Genomic DNA, 22,015 nt, shown 5'->3' with positions numbered 1-22,015 from the left:
TATTTTATTTCTATTTCCTCTCAATTATCTACGTTATAAGTGTAAGGCCTTTCCTCTTGTAGGTTCCTGGTTTGTCCAGTTGTAGGTCTCCTAGGCTTGACATTGTCTTAGCAGTGCCCAAAAATGACCCATAAATTTCCTGGAATCAAAGCTGACCATTGAACATGTGCTACTATACATACACTTCAAAAAATAACTTGTTTGTACCCAGTTGTCTGGGCGTAGGAAGAATCAAGAATCTTTGATCGCTGATTTGTACATAACGTTTTCTTATCTACCAGGAATTGCTAAACATTTTTTAATAGAACAGGCTTTATCACAATCTAATTTATTTAATGAGCAAAATTGTAATTTATATTCTATTCTTGAATTATTTTATATGTGCAGAATCAAACAGAAGACAGTATACGAAAAGAGCTTATAGCATTACAGGAAGACAAACACAATTATGAGACAACAGCCAAAGAGTCCCTGAGGCGGGTCCTTCAGGAGAAAATTGAAGTGGTCAGAAAATTGTCTGAAGTGGAGGTATTGAAGTTTCATGCCTGGTCTCCTGGAAGTGCTGAAAATAGTTGTAACTGCTGCTATTTACATGCCTGTTTTGTTGCTGCAATTCGTCAGTATCTGTTGTACTGTGACACTTGCAGAATATTAAGTAGTAGTGTTTATTTCTTGTATTGGACAGGACTAAGATTGTTCTTTCAGCTCCTCCCTTTCCCCCCGATTTCAAAATTCATGAAGCTGTCTTACAGAAGTTACTGTGTGTGTGACATACATGATGGGAAAATGACATACATGCAGTAAAAAAAATACTGTAAGACCTTGTTTAAACTGTAGCATTTATAGAAACATATGCTTAACTACTTGTACAAAGTACACTCTAAAAGGAGCTTTTACAGTTAAAGTGTTGGATACTTTCTTCAAGATTTCTGCCCCTATAATATCTCGCATTATTCTCTTTTCCTTTATTTTTTTTCCGTTATCATTATTTGCTATATTCCCTTAGTTGGCATCCTGTGCATATGTAACTGCTTGGAAAAAATAGATCATTTGCAGTGTTTGGTAGCTTATTGTCTGTCTTTTGTTGTTATTTACTGCATAATAATTCTGTCTTACAGCGGAGTTTAAGTAATACAGAAGATGAATGTACACACCTGAAAGAAATGAATGAGCGGACTCAGGAAGAATTAAGGGAATTAGCTAATAAGTACAATGGAGCTGTAAATGAAATTAAAGATCTTTCTGACAAGCTGAAGGTAATGACAAAACTTCATCTGACTTTGGATAGAACTGTGATAAATGGAACAAATAAATACAGTTTAATTTCTAATGTAGCAAACAAAAAAGGCTAAGAAACTTGTTAAACAACATGTTAACAATAGAAAGACACACATCATCTTCTACATATTCTTTAGGTTCAGTTTTAATGTCATTGAAACTGTCATCAGTTAAGTAACTTCCTGAAAAGGTTCCCTCTTCATTCAGTTTGAAAGTTACCATACTTTTGGAGCTGAAATATACTATAGTATAAAATTATGTCTAGTGTAAAACTTTGTATCCAGCTGCTTTTATTTGGACTAGTAACGTTCAAGCTAAACATCTTAAAGGTAAGAGGAATGAAAACTAGAATTAGAAATAAATTTGCATTTCATGTTGCCTCTTTGTGCAGTTACAACACCACATAGTAATAATATGGCTCATCTTCAATCTTGCTATTAAGTTTGATATTAAACTAAATATCTAAGTATATTAATATTTAAGGTCCTTTGTGCTGGAGAACAGAATAATCACTTCATGATAAAGCCTGTTCTCCAAGAGTCTCCGATCTAGATAAATAGGAGTTGTGGACGAGGGAGGTAATGGTGTTACCTCTGGAGACCTGAGACAGTTGTTGCATTTGTCTTGGATAAATACTGGAATTGGAGCCTAGGTTCCTAGTTCAGTACATCAGTGAAATTTTTCTTTCCAAATTAAAATGTTAAATTGCTGGTCTTAAGGCAGTTGTTTCCCCAGCAATGGGTTGATCACTTATGATGATGAGTATACACAGAAGAATCAAAATTGAAACTTATTACCTTGTTTTGAGGGAGGAGACTGTTTGAAACTTATGATCTTGAGATCCAGCAAAGAAAAATGTGGCTTTCAATCAAGTTGGTCTGTATAATGTACATTCAGTTCAGAAGGGCTCTTGGGTTTTGACTGAATTGAGATGCTGGGAGACTTTGGGCATTTCTTAGTTCTAGGGCCCTTTACTGTTGCTGTAACATTTATGTTCCTCAGTCAAAAAGTTAGTTAAGATATTTTGAGATTCTCTCAGTCTACCTGAAGTGAACTTCATGTAAAAGTAACAGATTTTGATTTTTTTTTTCCTTTATCTGATTAGCAAAAAAAGTTACTTATGTACGTTTAGTTGCATAAACGTCAAGAAGATCTATTCTTCCACATGTTAATTTTTTAACATTTTTAAAAATCTTTTTGAGCAGGTAGCAGAAGGAAGACAAGAAGAAATCCAACAGAAAGGACTGGCTGAGAAAAAGGAATTGCAGCATAAAATAGATGAAATGGAAGAAAGAGAGCAAGAGCTTCAAGCAAAAATAGAAGCTTTGCAGGCTGATAATGACTTCACCAATGAGCGGCTGACTGCTTTACAAGGTTAGTCACTAGCGGGGAAGGAACTTTGATTATTTGTTTTTCTTTTTATCTGTGAAATACCTTTATCTTGGACTTCTGTTTACAGTACGGTTAGAACACCTTCAAGAGAAAACTCTTAAAGAACACAACAGCTTAGGTAGGTGTGATCAGTTTCTTGTTTCAAGCTGGTTTCCGGATTTGCTGTTCAGTTACTTTTGTTATGATAATCTTGTAGTCTCGGTGTCTGGTGGAAGAGTTCCTATTCCCAGTTATCCCAGTAAGGAGCTCTCCTGGACTGGTGGTTCCGTGTCGGGGCAGGGCCAGCAGAGGGCGCTGCTGCTGCGGGTGTTTACTCTGGCCCGGGGCCCGAGGCTTGGAGGGGACATAGAAACATTAGATTTTAAAATACTTTTTAATCTATATATGCACATATATATGTATGTAATAGGCAGTAATTCTTTGGAGTTAATAAACCTCTTAGACGTTTGAACAAACAGCAACGTGATCTGTTGTAGGAAACACATCAAACTTTGCCTGGTTTGTCTGATAAGGTGCTTGTGAGGAGGTGGTATGAAAAGCCAGGTACATTTCAAAATGCTGTGTTTATAAAGAAACAAAACCCAAAACATTTTTCTTCGTTCCAAAAATAATGCCCTTTCTTAATCCTAGGCATACAAGTTGACGACTTCATACCTAAAATTAATGGGAGCACAGAGAAAGGTAGTGTATCTGAAGGCTACCTTTTGTCTTATGGTTGATGTTTGAAGATGAAAAAATTCAAAATGTTCTCTAAAGTTTTGCTTGGAATTATTTCTCTTTGAAATGAATTTGTCCACTCCTGGCCAGCTTTTTTTTTTTTTTTTTGCTTATGCTTCCAGTCACAGTGTTGTTGGAAAGTTTCGTAAAATACAACAAAACAACTTGGAGGCTTTGGAGGCTGTCCTTGTTTGTTGGGGTTCTTTTTTGTTTGTGATAGGCTGTCACTGGAATCAGGAGGTGTCTACTGAATGAATGATGTCAGGGTTGTGGCACAAGAAAGTGAAGAGCTCATTGATTGTTTTTTCCTTTTAATTTTCCTTTGCAACACATAGACATACAGTATTTTTCTAGTGAAGTTGTGTATGCTAAGTAAAGTCAGCAAAACCTATTTTTTTTATAACGTAAATATGAAAAAAGTGAGTATATAAAATTTATAAATAGTGGAAACTAACTTTTTAAAACTCAGGAGTATCTTTATGTGAAACAGGAATTAATACAACTTGATCTAAGTGATAGGGTTTTTTAGAGGCCAGTTAGTTAAAGCCAAATAGTTTAGCTCATGTGTCTTAATGTACACGAAGTTTTTTGAGTGAAATTGTCCAATATCACATGTAGCAAAAAATATTCCAGTTATGATTCCAGATTGTTTAATTGGCTGAGATGTATTTATCCTCTTATGTAAATTTTAATTCTTTCCTTGATGTAGCTTGCTTCTACAATCTGAGGAATGGTGGTAGGATTGGTTTGAAGGTTTGGGGACCTATATAGAGAACTCATGGTTTTAACCAGTATTCACAGTGTTTAAGGATTACTGGTTTTGTATTTTTGAGACAGAATTTTGAAGCTCCATATGCATATTTGTAAGTTAAGAGGTTCTTAACTAGGGAGACCAATAGCAAAATCAAAAGTTAATCATGACATAACCTCATGGCTGGTCCTTATTGGGACCAGGAGGAGAGATCTGTTAAACACCTACAGGAACTGTACCAAAACCTCCCCTAAATCTTCAGAGTGCTGGTTGCTCTAAGCGTCTTAGCATTTTAGGCCCTTAGCTGTGGTGCACACTGAGGTTGGCAAGCAGGACACTCAATATTTGTTCCTAGTTCTGTAGACTGCCATGAGATTTTATTTTTATATAGATTGATCCATCTTGTTGATGCATAATTTTAGGTTGGTAATAGCTTAATATTTGATAGAATGGTTAAGAAATGAGTCTACTTTTCTTTTTTTTTTTAAACTAGACCTAATTTGAAACATACAGTAAAAGGTGTTGAGCTCTGACTTCAAATATAAATTATTTCATAGAGGAATAATTTATAACATCATACTAGACTTGGTTTTTTTAAAGAAACAATTTTTGTTTGTTTTAAAATTGTTGGTAGGAATGTCATGTGAGTTTTTTAAGTACTGATACCTTTTACAAGTCCAAATTTTAAAATTGCACATTTAAAAATCATTATGTGATTATAACAAATATCATTATATCACTGAAACTCACTTTTTTGGTCAAAGTTGAAGAAGCAATCCTTTTTGGACTTATTTTGGATTGTATAAGAGTCAGTGTCATCTGAATGGATGTGTGACAAGATAGATTCCTCCATTCTATAAGTAACAGTGGAACGTGTGCTTAAACCTGGAAGTTTTAGGAAGCTGTTGGCCGAGTTATTTCTCTTTGAGTACAGACAACATATAACTGCTCATTCAAGTTCTCTTTCTGTGTGTTTATACAATCTATCACCTTGTTTGTCATGCACATACCATGCTATTTCATTATTCTGTATTTTAGCATAGTTTTTCATTATTCTGTCAGTTGTACATTTTTCTGCATCTCTGCCATACCTGATCCATCCCCGTTTCTCTGGCATTTTACAGCTTGCTGCCCTGTGTTCTCTTCATGACAGTCTGTGCCTTTCTGCATCTTCCGGTCCCTTATGTAGCCCTTGTGTGACAGATGGGCAGTTATTTGCTCTGCCAGATTTTGGATTTTGTTCTCTTAAAAGCAGCAGGAAGCAGTTACTGTTGGTTTTTCATTGGGGTTTTTTTGCTGTGTAGTTTTGCATTATTTTAGAAGAGCTAAGAATTTTGGGTTTATAATGCAGATTGAGCAACTTCGGGAATTTAAGAGGAAAACTGTAAACCCCATGTAAAATCAGTATGCTTTTTAAAATTCCTTTTGTCTCTCGTTCTCTCAAAGTATGTGCACAGGCACACTACCTGGCCATGACAAGAATAATGATTTTACATTACTTTTTTTCTGTGGCTGTAGCAGCCAAGAGTTGTATTCAGAGTAGAGGAACTAAGAACTCATAGCCTCTCCAGAGGCTTTTCATAAAAAAAGTGTATTAGAGGATAATGGTTAGGCATTCATTTTCTCTCATTGCACATCTGGAAAAGCTGGTGCAGAAGAGAGGAACTTGTTTGTACATCAAGCCCCTGATAAAAGTGGTGTAGAACTAAGTTGTTTCAAAAAGTGGTATTTTTCTCAGTGTGTTGCACCACACCTGGCTTTCATCTTTAAATTTTGTGAGCCATATATTACATAAAGAAAGATATGAGAAATTTGTCTATGATCACTTAGAGGACCAGGTAAAAATGGAGAAAAAAATAAAAAGGGAAGTTTAAATATGGAAAATAAATTTTAGAGCCTGGTGCTGTTTTTTAAAAGCTCTGTCCTTGTGGGTTAAAAAAAAGTTTATAGAGTAACTTTGAAATATAGTAAAGCTTAGTTTTGCAGTTGAGCTTCTGATGTCAGAGCTAATGATTGAACAATTTGGTTAGAATGTACCATATTCTGCAGCTTTGTACTGATGACAGCCTTTTCACACTGCTGGACTCTTGGTCAAACGATTTTTGAGGTTCTTCAGAAATCTCCTGAAGAGATGCAGGAATTCTGATGGAGTTGGGAGCTGAACAAGAACTTGAGTAGACTTGGGAATGGAGCCCAGTTTTAGGAACTCTGCTGCAGAACTGTCTTTTCAAAGTGAAACTGTTTAAAAAGTGTAGGGAGATATTCAACAACACTTTTAAAATAGAGGGTATTAGATATGAAGAATCAACATGAAGACTAATAAAAAACTTAGAAAATACCCTTTTAAAGCTAATAAAAATTCTGAAGAATATAGGTTAAAAACGTGTGTCTTTTGAAAATGCAGTTGAAGTACTTCTTTCTTCTGATCAGTTCAAAAGAGTAATCTATTTCCTAGTATCCCTCAGACATCATTTCAATTTCATGTCTTGTCTGCTTGCATATTAACTCAGATTTGATTCAAAAGTCCATTGTGAGTACACTGACAAATATTGTTAATATGCCTTTCAAATTTTTTGTTGCATCAATTTGAAAATGATAAGAAGATGTAAACTGAAGTGTTTCTTTCTCTACTAGAGCACTTTCTTTCAAAGAGTGGAGGGGACTGCACTTTTATTCATCAGTTCATAGAATGTCAGAGTGAGTACAAGAGTGTTCACATTTGCTTTAAAAAAACAGAAAACACAGAAAAGGTGGATGAAACCAGAATTTATCACTACTATTTAATATTTCTGTAGTAGCAGAAATTTCCTAAGTGCAGAATTGTGGCATTGTGGTGTTACACAGATGTCTGGTAGAAGAAGGAATAGGATATCTTAGCTCTTGCAAAGTGATGGTCACGTTGTCTCTTCTTCTCAGCTCATCCATTTTTGTGCCCTGACCAACAAAAGGGTGTTATGTTGCCACATGATGTGTAAAACTGAGTGTAATTTTTCACCTGTTACAAATTAAGTTGAAAGCCTTTCAGTTTAAGCAAATATCCCAGGCAGAAGGACAGACATGAGGTGCCTTTTCACATATCTATAATTTGTCTGATAACTAAAGGCCTTACACATTCTCCAATTAGTTGTAATGAAGAACAAAAGGGAAAACAAGTCCATAGTTTGTATGTGGAAATCCAAGAGACTGTTAAGAAAAACAGAAAATTGCAATACCAATCTTTCTAAAGAGGTGTTATTCTGGAATGTGAAATGTGTTTTTCAAAGCAAATGACTTTTGAAAATGAGTAATGAAACAGCACTGTCTGCACATGTATAATTAAGGAAAAACTGAAGATGTTAATACCTTTTGCCTACCAAAAGAAAAATATCGTTAGAATGAAGAGAAGCAAAGTGCTACTAAACTTCAAAAAAACCCAGAGTTTATAGAACTTATGTACGTAAAATTGAGCAGAGAAGCATTTAGAAGCAGAAATAAGACAGTATCTTTTTTTGACATTATGCCCATTGGACTCTTTCCTCTCAAATTTTCACGAGGAAGTTTAGCAGACTTGTTTGATTTTACTTCTTGTGATCCAGATTGCAGTGCCATAAACCGAATGACGTGATACTGCTAATGTTTGTCAAAGCAAATTTAAACTTTATTTATTTAAAAAATGTTTATTTAAAAAAATTAATGACTGCTAGCTGTCTTCTGTCAGGCTGCAGTTTAAAATAATTCTAAATTTTGCAAAGATCTTATATGAATCATCTTTGATCAGTACGTAAAAATGAAGTTAAATGTTTGAGTAAACTTTTTTTGTCTAGACTGAACATGAGGAGCACACTGTGTGATGTTCAAATACAAATTGGTTGCCTGTTTGCATTGTTTGGATGTTAGCTGAACCAATTTTGACAAAACCTAGATTAGTATCACTTCGGCAAACTAAATGTGATCAGTCTTGTCACTATTGAGAAGGAAAAGTGATCAACAGTATCTAGTAAAAGATTTTAAGATATAAAAAAAGTACTAAGAAGGGTAAAATTAAGATCAGTGTATTTATGCCTACCCTTTCTCGAGACACTGAAAGCTAAGAGTGAAGACACTGCAAGGCCTCGCCTGCTTCACTTTTAAAAGAATGAATATGAGTTCAAAAGGGTTCAGTATCTTGTATTTTTTATGACAGTTTAAGTTTTTACTCTCACATCAAGAAAAAATCCAAATCATTGGCTCTTGTATTTCTTCTTGGACCGAAAGTTTGCCTTTTCCGCATTCAAATGTGTTTAACTAGGCCTCACAATATCATGAGGTTAAAAACTGCAAACTGTACAATGTATTCTTTATCTTTTGTACGTAAATGCTACCCTTCAGCCCTACTCCTATTCTTTGCTCTGTGTAGCATCAAGGGTTGGGAACTCCTGGGAAGAAAAAATACAGTTCCAGAGATTATCAGGAACTCAAGTTTTAAGGTACACAGAAAATAGTGTAGAATAATATCATAAAGATTGGCAATACAGAGAGAATAAATAGTTAATCATGTGGTAGTATGTTGGGGTTTTGCCCAGAGATTTAAGTATTGAGAGAGGAGCAGGTTTATTATTTAAACAATAATAATACAATAAAAATCCCAGAAACCAGATGGCTTGTAAAATCCTGCTTCTGCAGGTTTTTAAAGATATTTTGTAATTATTTTTATTTTTTAAGCACAATGCGCTCACAATATCATCCAGTAACGTGTCCTGATCTGTAACATGTGTGGAGTGTTATGAAATCTGGCTCTGAATGATCTGGGAAGTCTGTTACTTTCTGATCATTACATCCAGTTCACTTGTTGCTCATTCCATAGTGGTTTTTTAGTAACCACTGGTGAAAATCAGTGGTATCAACAGCAGAAGTCGCGGTGCTTCTTTTTGACTAGTATATGATATGCATTATTAGCAAAAATGTGATGATGTATAGACCAAAGTAAGATTTGTTGCCCTGCTAGATTCCTGTCTTTCACATCCAGTCTAATCCTTCATTTGTGTCCTGATTTTTTTCCCTTACTTTGTGATTTTTGCATTTGATTTTAAATGCAAGTCTACTTTTTTTTTCTTTTCACCAAACTGATTTTTGCAAATTTATTAACTGTAGTTTTTTGATGGATTGATTGGTTATTTTTGACTTTTCCTTTGGACCTGCAGGTGTCAAGTAAAGTTAAAGCTGTTTAGTATCACTTTTTTCAGATGGTTGGAAATTTGTATGTTGAGGGACAGGTTTTTTATTGGTTTTCAAACCTGGCCTTCTTCAAAACTATTTTGATGCCAAAATACAAATATAGAGGGGCCATGTTACTTAAGTGATAATTTTAATGTTAACAGATCTTAGCTATTATATTGCACATAGTGATAGGCAACCCAAATCTAAAATGGAGTTCTTAAATTGAAAAGATAATAAATGCCTAAAAACCTAAAGGAAAGCTGGCTTTAAGCTGCATTCATCAGCAAAAGGAAATATGAATTATCTTAGAAATGAACTGAAAGCTTAACTTCACAGCAGATTGTATCAGTAAAAACATTAGTTAGATGCATCTCTGTGCTTTCTGCTAAGTAGGGAGTGGATTGCATGAAAGCTAAAATTCTTTTGTGCCAGAAATTAAAGATAGGATCCTCACCCTAAATTATATTTTGGTAGCCAAGACTGTACGTCTTGATCCAGGGAAAATACGGATTTAAAAATAAATTGGGTTTATGAAGTTTTCTGAAATAGTAAAATAAAAAAATGCAGGGATTTGAAAGAGATGTTATAAAGAAGACATCTCTTTAGCTTTTGCTTTCTGATTGTTGTCTGGATTCTGCCATTTTTAGTGACTAGGGTGGTAACAGTGAAAAATAAAATTCTGTGTAGTTTGGTGATACTAACATCCAATTTTCTGTGTATTATCTAAATACACACCAGCATGCTGAAATAAACTACCTTTTTGTTGGCTTATGCCATATATTAATGGTAGCGTTATTGAAACACAGAGAATGTTCACTCGTTCTGGAAGTTAGGAGAGGTGTCAGTCACCAAGTGCAAAACACTGACTGTGCCAGCTTTGGGTCAGGCTGGGCAAAGGGACTTGTGTGCTGCTGCTCGAGGTCTTGGCTGAAGAAACAGTGCCAAGGAGACACCTTTTGTATAAATGGTGAAATCAGTAATGGACACTAGAAAGCAGTAAGCCACCACAGAAACAAAAAAAACCTAAAGAAAACATGCCTGTAATTTCTTTTAGTCATGGAAATGGAGTGTGAAGAGCTGCTGCAAAAGTTAGTTTGGAAAACATCTGTGCCAAGGAGGGTAGTCTGTGTTTTGTATTGTAATTATTCAAGGTTTAGCAGTTACTGAATTGTGAAAGCTAACAGATCTATCAATTCATAATGCTAAATTTTCCTCTGTAAGCTGATTATAGAAGCCTATTTTAAGCTAGCAGCCTAGCATGGTTGAGGTGTTACCCCTTCAGATCAAGCAGTTGAAAGCTACTTGCTTTTGCATTCAGCTGGTTTTTTCAGATCTACAGGGAGAATTCCTCAGCTCTTTCCTTGCTGCCTTCCCTTCCACCTGTCTTCCAGCTACAGCTGAGTCCTGGAATTATCGTATATGAAGACTTTTGTTTAGATTTATTTTATTTTAAAATGGAAGAGGACTCATGATATCACTCGAGCTCCTGACTTGTGGCTGCCAGTAACTTGATTCCTTCCACGGTGCCTTTCTCAGTGTAGGCACAGTCATTCTCACCAGCTCTGAGGAACTCGAGGCTGTTCTGAACTTGGATGATGAGTGATCTCTTACAGTTGCTTGAGACCTAAAGCCAGTCCTGAAAATCCAGTGTTGTGTTCTGTGTATTTCTGAAGCAGTATTAGTAAAATATTACACTAACGCAGGATAATTTTTGTTGATAAAAGTAGGTGGGGGGAACATCTGGTTTAGACTGCTTTATCTGGCTGTGGGGGAGGGTAGAGGACGGGACAAGCTTTTGGTCATGAAAACCCGACTTCAGGGCTTTTTGTCTGGAAGCTTGTATGCCATCTATGGTTGTAAAGGATATCTCCTCCCAGATCTTGTCCTGCATCTGTCCTTAGATTGTCATAGTTACAGCAACGTGCCGTCAGAGTAATCTTCAAAAATACTTGAAGCTGGAAATTCTGACTAAAGTTATTTCATTTATTTTTTTTAAGTTAAAAATTTGAAGTGGATTTACTGTCATTCAGCTTCCTTAGTCTGAACTCTCCTGTTTGTGCTGTTCATTCAGCCTTCTCTGTGTCTCAGTTACCTGCTAACAGCACATGGAGTAACCAGCAAACTGCATTCCCTGCCTGAGTATCAGGGATCTGAGAGGGAGAGCACAGAGGGGAGGCAAAGGCAGCTTCAAGCCTGATATTTGAGGACTAACAGCTTTTACCGTGGTCAAAATCTACTGCACAAAACCTGCAAAATCTACTGCACAAAAACCGAGGACTTGATCTGTAAGATGGGACCCTCAATAATTCTGTGTTGGCATCACTTCTTAAGGAGTTTGAAATAATGAAATCTCATCTGAAAAAAGAAGTGAATTATTCAGTAGTTTTTTTAGTGTCTTTGATTAATCCAATCCTGTTCTTCCCTTGGTGTTCTTGTTTACCTTCATGTCCTAGCAGCAGTTAGGATGCAGTTAGCTATCTAGTCTCAAATTCCACTTCTAGGGTTTTTGTGCACCTCACATACATGGAGTAGACTTCCCTAAAGTAGACTTTTTATAAAAACTCCATTTTTCATGAACCTGAATGTGATGCATTCCTGATTTTTTGAAGGTTTGTGTAGCTCTTTTGAAAGATTTCAACAAAGAAGGGCTATTTCTGTGTACCTTTCACAGGCACTGTTAAAAGCAATTGTGATGTGGAGGAGACTTCTCTACTGCTGTTTTATTGTGGTGCATTTCTACATTTCTGCTGTTTTGGGTGGATGTCTGTTTCAGGCAACCAGCTCTTCAAATTCCTTTTTTGATCACAAAACTTGAGGAATACATTAATTATTTGTTGCTTCCTATTAGATTTTTTTTTTAAAGTACATAAAGTTAATTTTTCTAAATTCTCATTAGTGACCTGCAGCATTATGTAAGTTAATAAGGAGAAATAATTATGCACTGTATCACAAAGTTCCAGTAGGCTTGTGTGCTCTGTTTCATTATTCTGTACCAGAATAAAGTTTTTGTTCAAGCCTGAGTAGGAAGTAATATTATCAGCTTTTAATTTGGTCATGGAATGTACTCTATGTAGATGCGTGCAGGGAAAAGCTGGTTAAATTTGAGCTCGGAAAGTAACACTTATTTTGTTTGGCAGACAAGATCATAGATGAAGGACATCTAACCAAAGTGGAAGAAACAAAGCTTTTGAAAGGTTAGACTTCTGGATTATTTAACTGTTTTTGAAGCATGCTTTTTCTGTCACTCAGTGCATGTTCTGTGTTAAGCCAGCAGTTTGAGTTTTGATTGAATATGCATTTGAGGAGAAATTCAATAAAGGGGAGGGAAATTGTTTGCTGAATTCTACTCCAAATACTATTGCAGGGTAAAAAGATTTAATGGAAACCATTTTTGGAGATGGAGTGCATGAAATGCTAGTCTCAATATTGACTTAGTTCTTACCTGAATATTCATTAAAAATATATATATGTAATAATTCTTATAAATTCAATTCAAGCTTTAATGCCTGCATGAATTCCAAACAGGATTTTGGTTTTGTTATAGGGCTACATGGAAATAATGTTTGGTGTAATGTTTGGTGTAATTTTAAGTGTTAAATAAAAGTGTATTTTAATTCGACTATTTTCTAACTTACACCCTCATAACTCTAAAATAAGTATTAACTTCCTAAATGTGTCTTTTCCAAGTAAAATGTATCTGTGCATCTCTAACTCTTTTCTCTAATGTGTAAAGCAAGTTAAATTAAAGGAGCCAATTAGAAAAGACTTACCTTGTCAAGGAACAGTTATCCTAACCCTATAATGCCAAGGTCAGGAATGCTGCAAAGTGTGCAGGTCAATATTTCCCGTGTATCTAATAATGTACAATTGTTTGCACTTGCAGGATCACTCCTCTCTTGCAGCTTTTTATTGATGTCTAGACATACTGCCTCATTTCTTTACCCTCTGTCCTTCCACAAAGTGTTGTTGTGTTGAATAAATGTTAGTTTGTTAAAAGGTCCAGTGTTTTAGAGATACTTATTTTGTCTTCTCTTCCTTTAATGCACAGAGTAGCACCTTTAACCCCTTTCTGTATGTGAGGAAGCTATAGACAAGGTGCCATATTTGGCAAAAGAATGCATACAATAACTGTAACGTAATACTTGCATGCCCCTTCCATTGCAAAGCCCTGAGCTATTTTTAGTGTTTGGTAATATATTCTAACTCATCAAGTATGATGTCAACACATTTTAATATACTTTATCACTTCGGCTATATTTATTCAGCTCCGTTTTATTATGGGAAATAGGAACAACTGCTGTGATATAATACAGTACAGGAAGGGGGTTTGTGCTTACGACTCTGGTTCCAGAATAGGAAGCAGGTTTCTAATAATTTGTCTTTTTGACTTCTGCTGCTTCACATGTAGAACTGGTGCATCTTTCCTCTGGTGCCTAATCTTTTGTGCCTTGTTTCAGAGGGAGGAGGACAGGAGGGAGGAAGATGCTGGTGTACCGAGGGTGGTTGGGAAGGAAGTATATAAGGGGGAGCTGTGGGAGAGAGAATTAATTCAGTGGTTGGAGCTCGCACTGTTCCTCCCATTTTGCACAGAGCAGTATTTCTATGGATGCCCAGATATGGTAAAGTTAGTTGGAAATGGATCTTGCTCAGCTTAGTGCTTCTGGATCGACCACTAATATAACTGACATGGGTGAGGCTTTTAGGTTATACTTTTCTGAATAGTTTAAAAAAGCATGTATTACTTGGTTTAGTAATTATTGCAGTTTCAATGACAGTCCTTTGAGCTTGATTCTATATGATAATGTAAAATGTTTTGATTTGTAACATCTTTAGGTATTAGTTAAAAACCTTATTCCTAAAAATAAGAAAGATCCCTTTTTGTTTTAGCAAAGAACCACCCTCAAAGATTAAGTTTTTAACTACAGCAATCATGATGAACTTTGAAGTCTGCTAAAATCATGGGAGTTGTTTGGAATAACTGCCAGGTCTGAACCTCTAATGTGCTTTAACTGTACAGGTGCTTTTTCCCTTCCTCTTCTCCAGTTATTTCGGTTGCGTTAGGATGGGAAGAGTCTGGCTCTTCATCAGCTGCTTTGTTGTACCTGCTGCCTTCTGTTTCATGTATAAATAGATGTTAATCTGACACAGTTATAGAGAACGTTTCATGTTAGATGAAGAAAACTTCAGGGGTTTTTTTTCTGTTAACCTGTCCATGTTCTGTCATGTGGGTTTCCTTATGTAGGTGCACAGGTTGTCACCAGTTTCCACTTACTTAGTTTTGGAGAAATTTAGTTCTGTGTATTCTCTCATTGTTTGAAAAGATGTCTCATTACCCCTTTGGTTTTCACTTATTTTCATACACTAACCCTATTGTATAACACGATTTATTTATTGATGTGCTTCTTTCTTCGTGTGTCCTGGTACTTCATTGTTGCATGTATGTTATCGACATGTGGTGAAATTATTTGTGTTCTCTTTGCTTTTCTGCATGGATGGTAGAAGTCTGTGTACTGGGAATGCTGTATTGACCCCTTTTTTATATAATATCTCTGCCTGGAACTTGAGACTCAGAGGAAACCTCTGTTAACCTGCAGGTGGGCAGCAGTGCTGTCAAAGCGAGGCTCCGAATAGGCAGCCAAGAAAGATTTCATTTTGCATAACCTCACCTGCATGTTAGTGACAGTTCCTTGCTGACAGACCTGCTGGGTTAGCCCACATACAGAGATGGTGTGTCCTTTTTTGATGGACCCATCAGAACTAAACCAGAATTGTTATTTAAGACAAATTTTTAAAAGTATATTTCAGTCACATATAATATTTAGACTTTGAGTCAGGGGTGATTCTGTTTGGGAAAAGGATGCACTGGTGTAATTAAATCCCCTCATTTTTTGAAAATATGTGATCTCCGCTAAAAATCTAGAACTGGGAAAAAAAGCCCAACAGCAAAAAAAAACCAGCAATCCAAAAAAACCCAAAACTGTCTGGCTTCACTAAGCTGTATTATATATGAACAGATATTTCATGAAGGTTTTTTTTTTTTGGTGGAAAGAACATACACTGCTTTCTCTTAATACAATTTAAACTGAAAATTCTTTCTAGGAATTAGTGTATTAATTTAGATTGCTGTGATTCTTTAATGGTTCACACCACACTTACTTTGAACAGTACAGTATGTACAAGACTTGTTGTTATTATTTGTCCAAAATACTGAGGCACAGTTTTATTCTTAACAGCAGTTTCTTTCTAACTTGCTACAGTATCTGCATTGTTCTAGTCTTCTTTTCTTATTTGTTTGCTGATTGAATCAGCTTTTCCACAGTTCCAGCTGGCAAGAACACAGCATTAGCCCAAGTTCAAGCTGTGCACGAGGCAGTTGCATCCCCTGTTAGAGGCTAGGCTGGGTTAATGACTCCAGGGATGCAGAATCCATTTTAGCCCAGACTTGCAAAGAAATAAGCAAACAGCAGGTTTTTAACTGTTTCTTGAACCAAGTCGTTTTCTATTGACATTTAGCAGTAGTTTGGTGTATAGGAGAAATTATGAACAAAGCATTGATTGATTGTAGTTGCTTTTCCTTGTCTTTTGCAGAGAACCAAGCACGAGTCAAAGAATCGAACGATTTGTCCGACACCCTTAGCCCAAGCAAGGAAAAAAGCAGTGACGACACTACAGGTAAGAGTTTAACTGAGATTTCTGTAACCTCAAATTGGTTTGAATTAAATCTAGGTAATCAGGAGCATTTTCTGAAAAGAATGGAGTGTATTATGCAGAGTCAGATGCAAGCTTAGAACAGGATTGTCTATTTTGCAGCTTCATAATTCAGCTCATGTAAATTGAGAGCATAAAAGCTTCTCTCCATGTAAAGAATGTGTATATGAGAACTGTCTGCAGTCTGCCTGCTCTCTGAAAGGTGTGGGGTTTTTTTTTAGATGCTCAAATGGATGACCAAGATCTAAATGAACCTATTGCTAAAGTAGCTCTTCTAAAAGGTAAACAAATTCACTTCTGCAACTTTAGATGCATAATCCGTATATGTAATCTTTTTACCTACCTGGTTTTTATCAAATGTGCATTAAAGTAGAATGCTGGAATTCAAAGATTTTAATCATGTAGTATAAAGAGTTAAATTTAAATATCAGTAATGACTGCTTTGGGCGATGTGATGTAAAAGCACACTTTTGAGTGTTGCTATAGAAATAATCTGTGTATAGAGGTAATCTCTGCACTCACCAACGCTATTCTAGGAATTTACATGTTATAACTTTGACTTGAGAAGTAGAGTCAGCACACATTTAAAATTGATAGCTGTGGAGAGGAGGGATTCTTCCATCACTGACATTTTTCAAGCATTGTCAAATTTTACTTGCATAGCTTCCATCACTGTCAGAAATGCTTCTGTTAGTTTGCATCTGATGGGTTAATCAAAACAAGATCTTAGATTTTCTTTTTAACACAATCAAGATTTGAAGTTTGTGTTATAACTGTAGTTAGAATGATTGCTGAGGCTTAGCTTTGAGCTTCATTGCTATAAAAGTAAATTTTTAAAATTTTTTGTATTGAAGACATATACTTAAAACTTAATTAGCAAGCAGGTATTTACATATTCATTAGCTGAAAATTTTTGTGGCATATTAATCAGTTATTACATTTAGCTTACTGAAAATCATTTTATGCTTCTTTAACAATTAGACACTCGATAAGATCTGTAAAATTATGCTCCTACTGGGATCACAAATAAAAAAAAAAGTCACAGTTCTTTGTGATTCAGAAAGACAGGAAACCATAACGGAACGTAGGAGACCTGTAAAAGAGCTTTTTTCTGCAATTGTTTACACTCCCAAATTTTACAACAGAAGGGCTTCCAAAAATTGCACAAATTACTTTTGCTGTTTGGCAACATGTATAAAATTGAGTGTGATATTTCCCAGTGGACATCAGTTCAGCAAAATAGTTTAGAAAGGAGTGTTTGAGATACTGGGCATGTTCTGTTTCGGGTTTGCTCTAATATCTGCAACTAATAGCAAGTATATTCAGTGACTTCCTATGCTAGAAGGTAGAACTCGATAAAGTTGTTTGTAGTGATTATAATAGTCGTTCTTTTGGTTATAAAATTGAGGTTGGCAGCAACTTTTCCACTTGAGGCTATTTATGGGCATTCCTATTTAGCTCTCACAAACCATTAAAAAATATCTGTGCAATGAATCATTTGCCCTTTTAATTTTTATGAAGCGCTTATAAACCCCACAGTTTTGTTTGAGTTTTTTTCAGTAAGGTATTTCATGTGCCTGACTTTGCCCTAAAAAGGATCTTATTTGCCTCAGAGAGGTTTTCAAGTGGACTTGTTATGCAGTCATGTAATTAAGGAAGAGTGAGAACATTTCTGATCTGGTGGCTGTTTGGAATGCGGAAACAGCCGCTGGAAAAGGCAGTGGTCTTGTCGGAATTTACAGAACAAATTAATGGAACAAGAAAATTATGAGACTTCTAACTGCTGTAGTTTTCTTCCAAGCATTTTTCATCAAAATTTCTGAGTGCGTTCAGGATTTGATTCAAGTTTCTACAAGTCAGAATCTGGCAAGGATGGGAAGGGGGGAGGCTGTCACAGATTAGTTGGCTTTGTTTTTTTCCCCACAAGGTAAATGACTTTATTAACCATTCATAACAGTTCCCTGGACACTTCTGTTTAAACAGGCTGTTTGTGACTACTTATTGCAAAGTTAAGGACAGGTAAATGTTAAACAGATGGAAAGAAGCAATAAATGTCATTGGAAGATTGGTAATCTTGTTCTTACTTACCAGTGTCCCTGTGTTTTCATAGTAATTACAAGACTGATCCATAGAATCTTAGCAGGAAATGTTTTCAGATGAGGGTTTGCTGAATAGTGGTAATTTACATAAGAAATTTTGAAAATCAACAGTGGTCAGTTGGATCAGAAAGTTTAGGAACCATTTGTTTTAAGTGAGAATAGCCAGATACTTTATTTTAAATATATGATACAGTTTCCTCCATGTGGATCTTACAAAGCTAAAAAAAATCTCAAGAGTTTTAATTGTTTTGTCTGACTTCACCAGAGTACCCTGAATATTGTCTTCTGAATAACCTGAGAAATCCTGCAAAATTCTGAAAGTGAGCTTTCAGAAGCGAGGCTTGAAGAAATACCAGGCTGCTCATAAAGTTGCTTCCACAGGCCAAGCATATACAGATAAGGGATCAGTTAAGACCACAGCCTGTGTGCTTCTGTTATCAAAAAAATTGTTTTAAATTAAAATTGTTAAAAAAAAGCTTTTTAAGCAATTTTAAAATTACCATTAGAGTCAATGTTAAGGGAAGCCTCACTGTACTTTTGTGGGAAATACTGGTATTAATTGAGAACATTTCTTACAATGTGGCAAACAAACTGATCACAGATTAAAATTTTCCATGAGGTAGAAAAAAAAGAATGAGGGTTTTCAAATTGCTGTATTTGACCTTTTCTTTTTTATTTAATTTTTTCTGGCACCTTGTTGTAATTAATGGTAACTCCTTAGCCTTCTCCGAGAACAGTTAGTCGTGATGTGAATTGGCTTCTTAAGGGAACTGATTCTAAGTGTGATGATATTTAATAGTTTTATTATTTATAAATAGGGCAGTCCTACTCATTGAAGAAGTACTTTTTAAAACTGGAATTAGCACAAAAATTGTATCTGCTTTGAGCTAAAAGACATTAAATTTTCAGTTTGGGTAAGACTAAAAAGCCAATATTCTCTTGTGCTTATGTTTCTTGGCTTTTGATTTAGAAGTGTGTCAGGCAGATGGAAATTCCTTTTTTGTGTTGAGGTAGGAAAGAGTTTACCCTGATGGTGCCTTTGCTAAACAGATTATGTTGTCCCTTAAATTGAGCCTCTCATCTCTTTTGAAGCAGTACTGTCTTTTATGATTTGTGCTTTCATTGACTGGAAAACACTGCCACCAGAAAGTTCATTTAGGGTGTCTGTTGTTGGATTTGGGACACTGCTTCTTTATCAGGTGTGATTTGAGCATAATCTGTCAACTTCCTCCTCCATTTCTTCTGAAAAGTCTCATTAAGGAGGGCTGAAAGTCTAATTGCCCTAAATCTTTATCCATGAGAAGCTAAGAACAAAACATGTTCAGTAAAAAGAAACTTGGATTTAGAACTAATAAACTATAAAACAAAGTATTTGGATGAAATATGTAGTCCTCTCTGTTCTTTCTGCTCTCATAATTTTGTTCTGAAAAGGTCTAAAAGCACATGTGTGTCCCCAGCTCTGCTCAAACCCACCAGTTCATTACTGCGAGAGCAGGAAAAACAGCCCCTTAGAGAGATGCAGTATGAATGCTTTAGCACGATTTGCTTAACAATTTTCTTAATTAAGAGAACAAGAAAAAAAAATCTACTTTATTGGTAACACATACAGCTAAATATGAATGTCAAAAGTATAACGATGAATTAAATTATGGCTTTTTATTTTTTCTTTATTAGTGAGAGGTCCAGGCAACCAAAGCAATACTTTTTCTAAGCCTTTATCTTAAATCCATATGGTCTGTAGTTGCAGACATTTATTGAGCAGGTAACTGTGTAACATGTCCCTTTTCTATCCCCCTTCTCCAATGATACACAGCTGGAATTCTTTCACCAATTTCCTTCCTTTACCTTTGATGTTTTATACCTTGACCTTTGTGTTTTTCAAATCCTGTACTGCTTAGAGTGTAACTCTGAAGTTTCTTGTGTCTTGTTGGTTTCTGCTCTCTCAGGCTGGGTAGACATAACAAAAGCCTCTTCTGGCCTGCACTCCAAGGTCACCCAGCCTGTCCTAGACCCAAAAAGTATAATCCAAAGAGCTTCTAAGGGGGGGCAAGCAGAGGGGAAATGACATCATTGAACTGAAGCTTTAATTGGAGAATTAACCATGATATGCAAATGAACCAAACCTTTAAAAGTGTGAAGAACCTGTGACCTGTCGTCCATCTTGGCATCCATTTTTGGCAATAGCTTCTGGCTCCCAGGGGGTACCTTTGAAAGCCTTTCAAATAAATACCTATTTTATTCTTTTACTCCTGCCCAGTCTCTGTGTCTAAAAGGCCTCTTAAGGCATCACCTTTCTCACCAAAGGAGCTTTATATCAAGTTTTAGCCCTGTACCTCTAGAGTTTATTAGTTCTGTTTGTGCCTATTGAAAGATCAGTTTATGCACGGACACTGCTTAAGGAAAATCTAGTAAATGAGAGTTTGCTGCATGCTGTTCCTGGCTTTGCAGAAGCCTGGAGGCTGGAGTGTTCCTGCATCTAATTTCCAGTGTATGCCCATTAGAGGACACTGCTCTTAGTAACAAATACTTAGTTTTCCTCTTTTAAATTCCTCCAAAACTTCAGCTGTAAAAGTATTTAATTTGTCTGTGACTGCGAGTCATCTCTTGTAAGCACAACAGGCATTTAATATGCATTTTAGCTAATACAAAACTTATGGGGAAGGGAAAATGGTTTTATTTAGTATTTAAATAACGTGCATAGACTTATGATCATACTAAAGATATACCTAATATTTTAAGATATAATAAAAAAAAATTAAGTGCAATATTTATCTTGGTATTCACTAAGGCCACTGGATGAAATAAGGAGGCTTGAATTTTCTTCTTTGTCTTAGTTTTGTTTTAGAAAACTTCCCTAAATTTTTCCTTTCCTTTTTGGTCCCCCGAGGGAGAGGGAGGGGCTGAGCCTGGCAGTGTGGTGGGTGGGTGGCAGCAGTGAAACACAGAACAGCAGCTCTTGCCTGAGCCTGTGCACTGAGACAGGCTTAGAGCAGCTTCCTTTAAAAAGAGACAAGTGGTAAACACAGTCAAGGATTGTCTTAGGCTTGTTGTTCCGTGTTTTTGTCAATCCAGAAGTCCTTGCCAGGCTGTATAGTGTTTTTAAAAACTCTCTAATTCTTCCTTGTTATTTTTTTTCATACTGCATGTTACGTACAATGAATGTTTTGAGGTTTGCATATGTTTTACTACTTCTAAAAATATATTAATATTTTTGCTAATATTTGCCTAATCCAATTTTGAGTTTAATTTAACTAACTTTGGAAGATTTGAGTAAAAAGTTGCCAATCATCACATGGCAGTGCAAATTAAACTGTTGTACAAATTTATGATTTAAAGAAAATGTTCTTTTACCAGATGAATTGCAGGGTGCACAATCAGAGACTGAGGCTAAGCAAGAAATTCAGCAACTGCACAAGGAGCTGATTGAAGCCCAAGAGCTAGCTAGGACAAGTAAACAAAAATGCTTTGAACTTCAAGGTGAGACCCAGATCAACTTGGTTCTGTAGGGTATTTATCAGGTAGTTCAAGATAAACCAACATGTTTTCATAGTACTGAGTACATCCTTGAACACTGTATATTTCATCCTTAGTCAGATAATGGATGTAATTGAATGTCTTCAGTGGTAGCTCTTTGTTAGATCATCCTATCGGCTATGTAGCTCTATTGTTTTTGACAGGAAATAGTATAGTCCAGTTTAATTTCATATTTACAGATTTGGTTTTTTTTCTCCCACACCAGTTTTCATTTAGCACACATGGAGTTTTTGGGTCAGGCAACAGATGATATTAATTTCAAATTAATTGTAATACTACCACAATAATGGAATGATGTCTTAGTATTAACTTTTATTAAACTACTTACACAGTTACTACCGTTGATAACTTCCTGAAATAA

The 22,015-nt window shown here is 35.8% G+C and overlaps 1 protein-coding gene across 26 annotated transcripts in view; it reads left to right on the top strand.

Annotated features, from left to right (window-relative positions):
• SLMAP (sarcolemma associated protein) overlaps positions 1-22,015 on the top strand; it is an 84,484-nt gene that overhangs the window by 44,122 nt on the left and 18,347 nt on the right. For 3 of the 26 annotated variants that reach the window (XM_032120353.1, XM_032120351.1, XM_032120352.1), the window contains exons 9-18: positions 388-528; positions 1,119-1,256; positions 2,484-2,652; positions 2,738-2,788; positions 3,301-3,351; positions 6,773-6,835; positions 12,451-12,507; positions 15,902-15,985; positions 16,243-16,302; positions 21,475-21,597. In XM_032120353.1, the coding sequence (XP_031976244.1) occupies positions 388-528; positions 1,119-1,256; positions 2,484-2,652; positions 2,738-2,788; positions 3,301-3,351; positions 6,773-6,835; positions 12,451-12,507; positions 15,902-15,985; positions 16,243-16,302; positions 21,475-21,597 (937 nt within the window). Of the gene's footprint in view, positions 1-387; positions 529-1,118; positions 1,257-2,483; positions 2,653-2,737; positions 2,789-3,300; positions 3,352-6,772; positions 6,836-12,450; positions 12,508-13,849; positions 14,004-15,681; positions 15,781-15,901; positions 15,986-16,242; positions 16,303-21,474; positions 21,598-22,015 lie in introns of those variants that run through there. The other 23 variants (XM_032120357.1, XM_032120358.1, XM_032120356.1 and 20 more) reach the window with 19 other exon arrangements.

Source organism: Corvus moneduloides, chromosome 11 (assembly GCF_009650955.1).
Source record: "Corvus moneduloides isolate bCorMon1 chromosome 11, bCorMon1.pri, whole genome shotgun sequence".
NCBI classification, from domain to species: domain Eukaryota; kingdom Metazoa; phylum Chordata; class Aves; order Passeriformes; family Corvidae; genus Corvus; species Corvus moneduloides.
The sequence above is the reverse complement of the archived record's forward strand: the minus strand, read 5'-3'. Positions and strand labels throughout refer to the sequence as shown.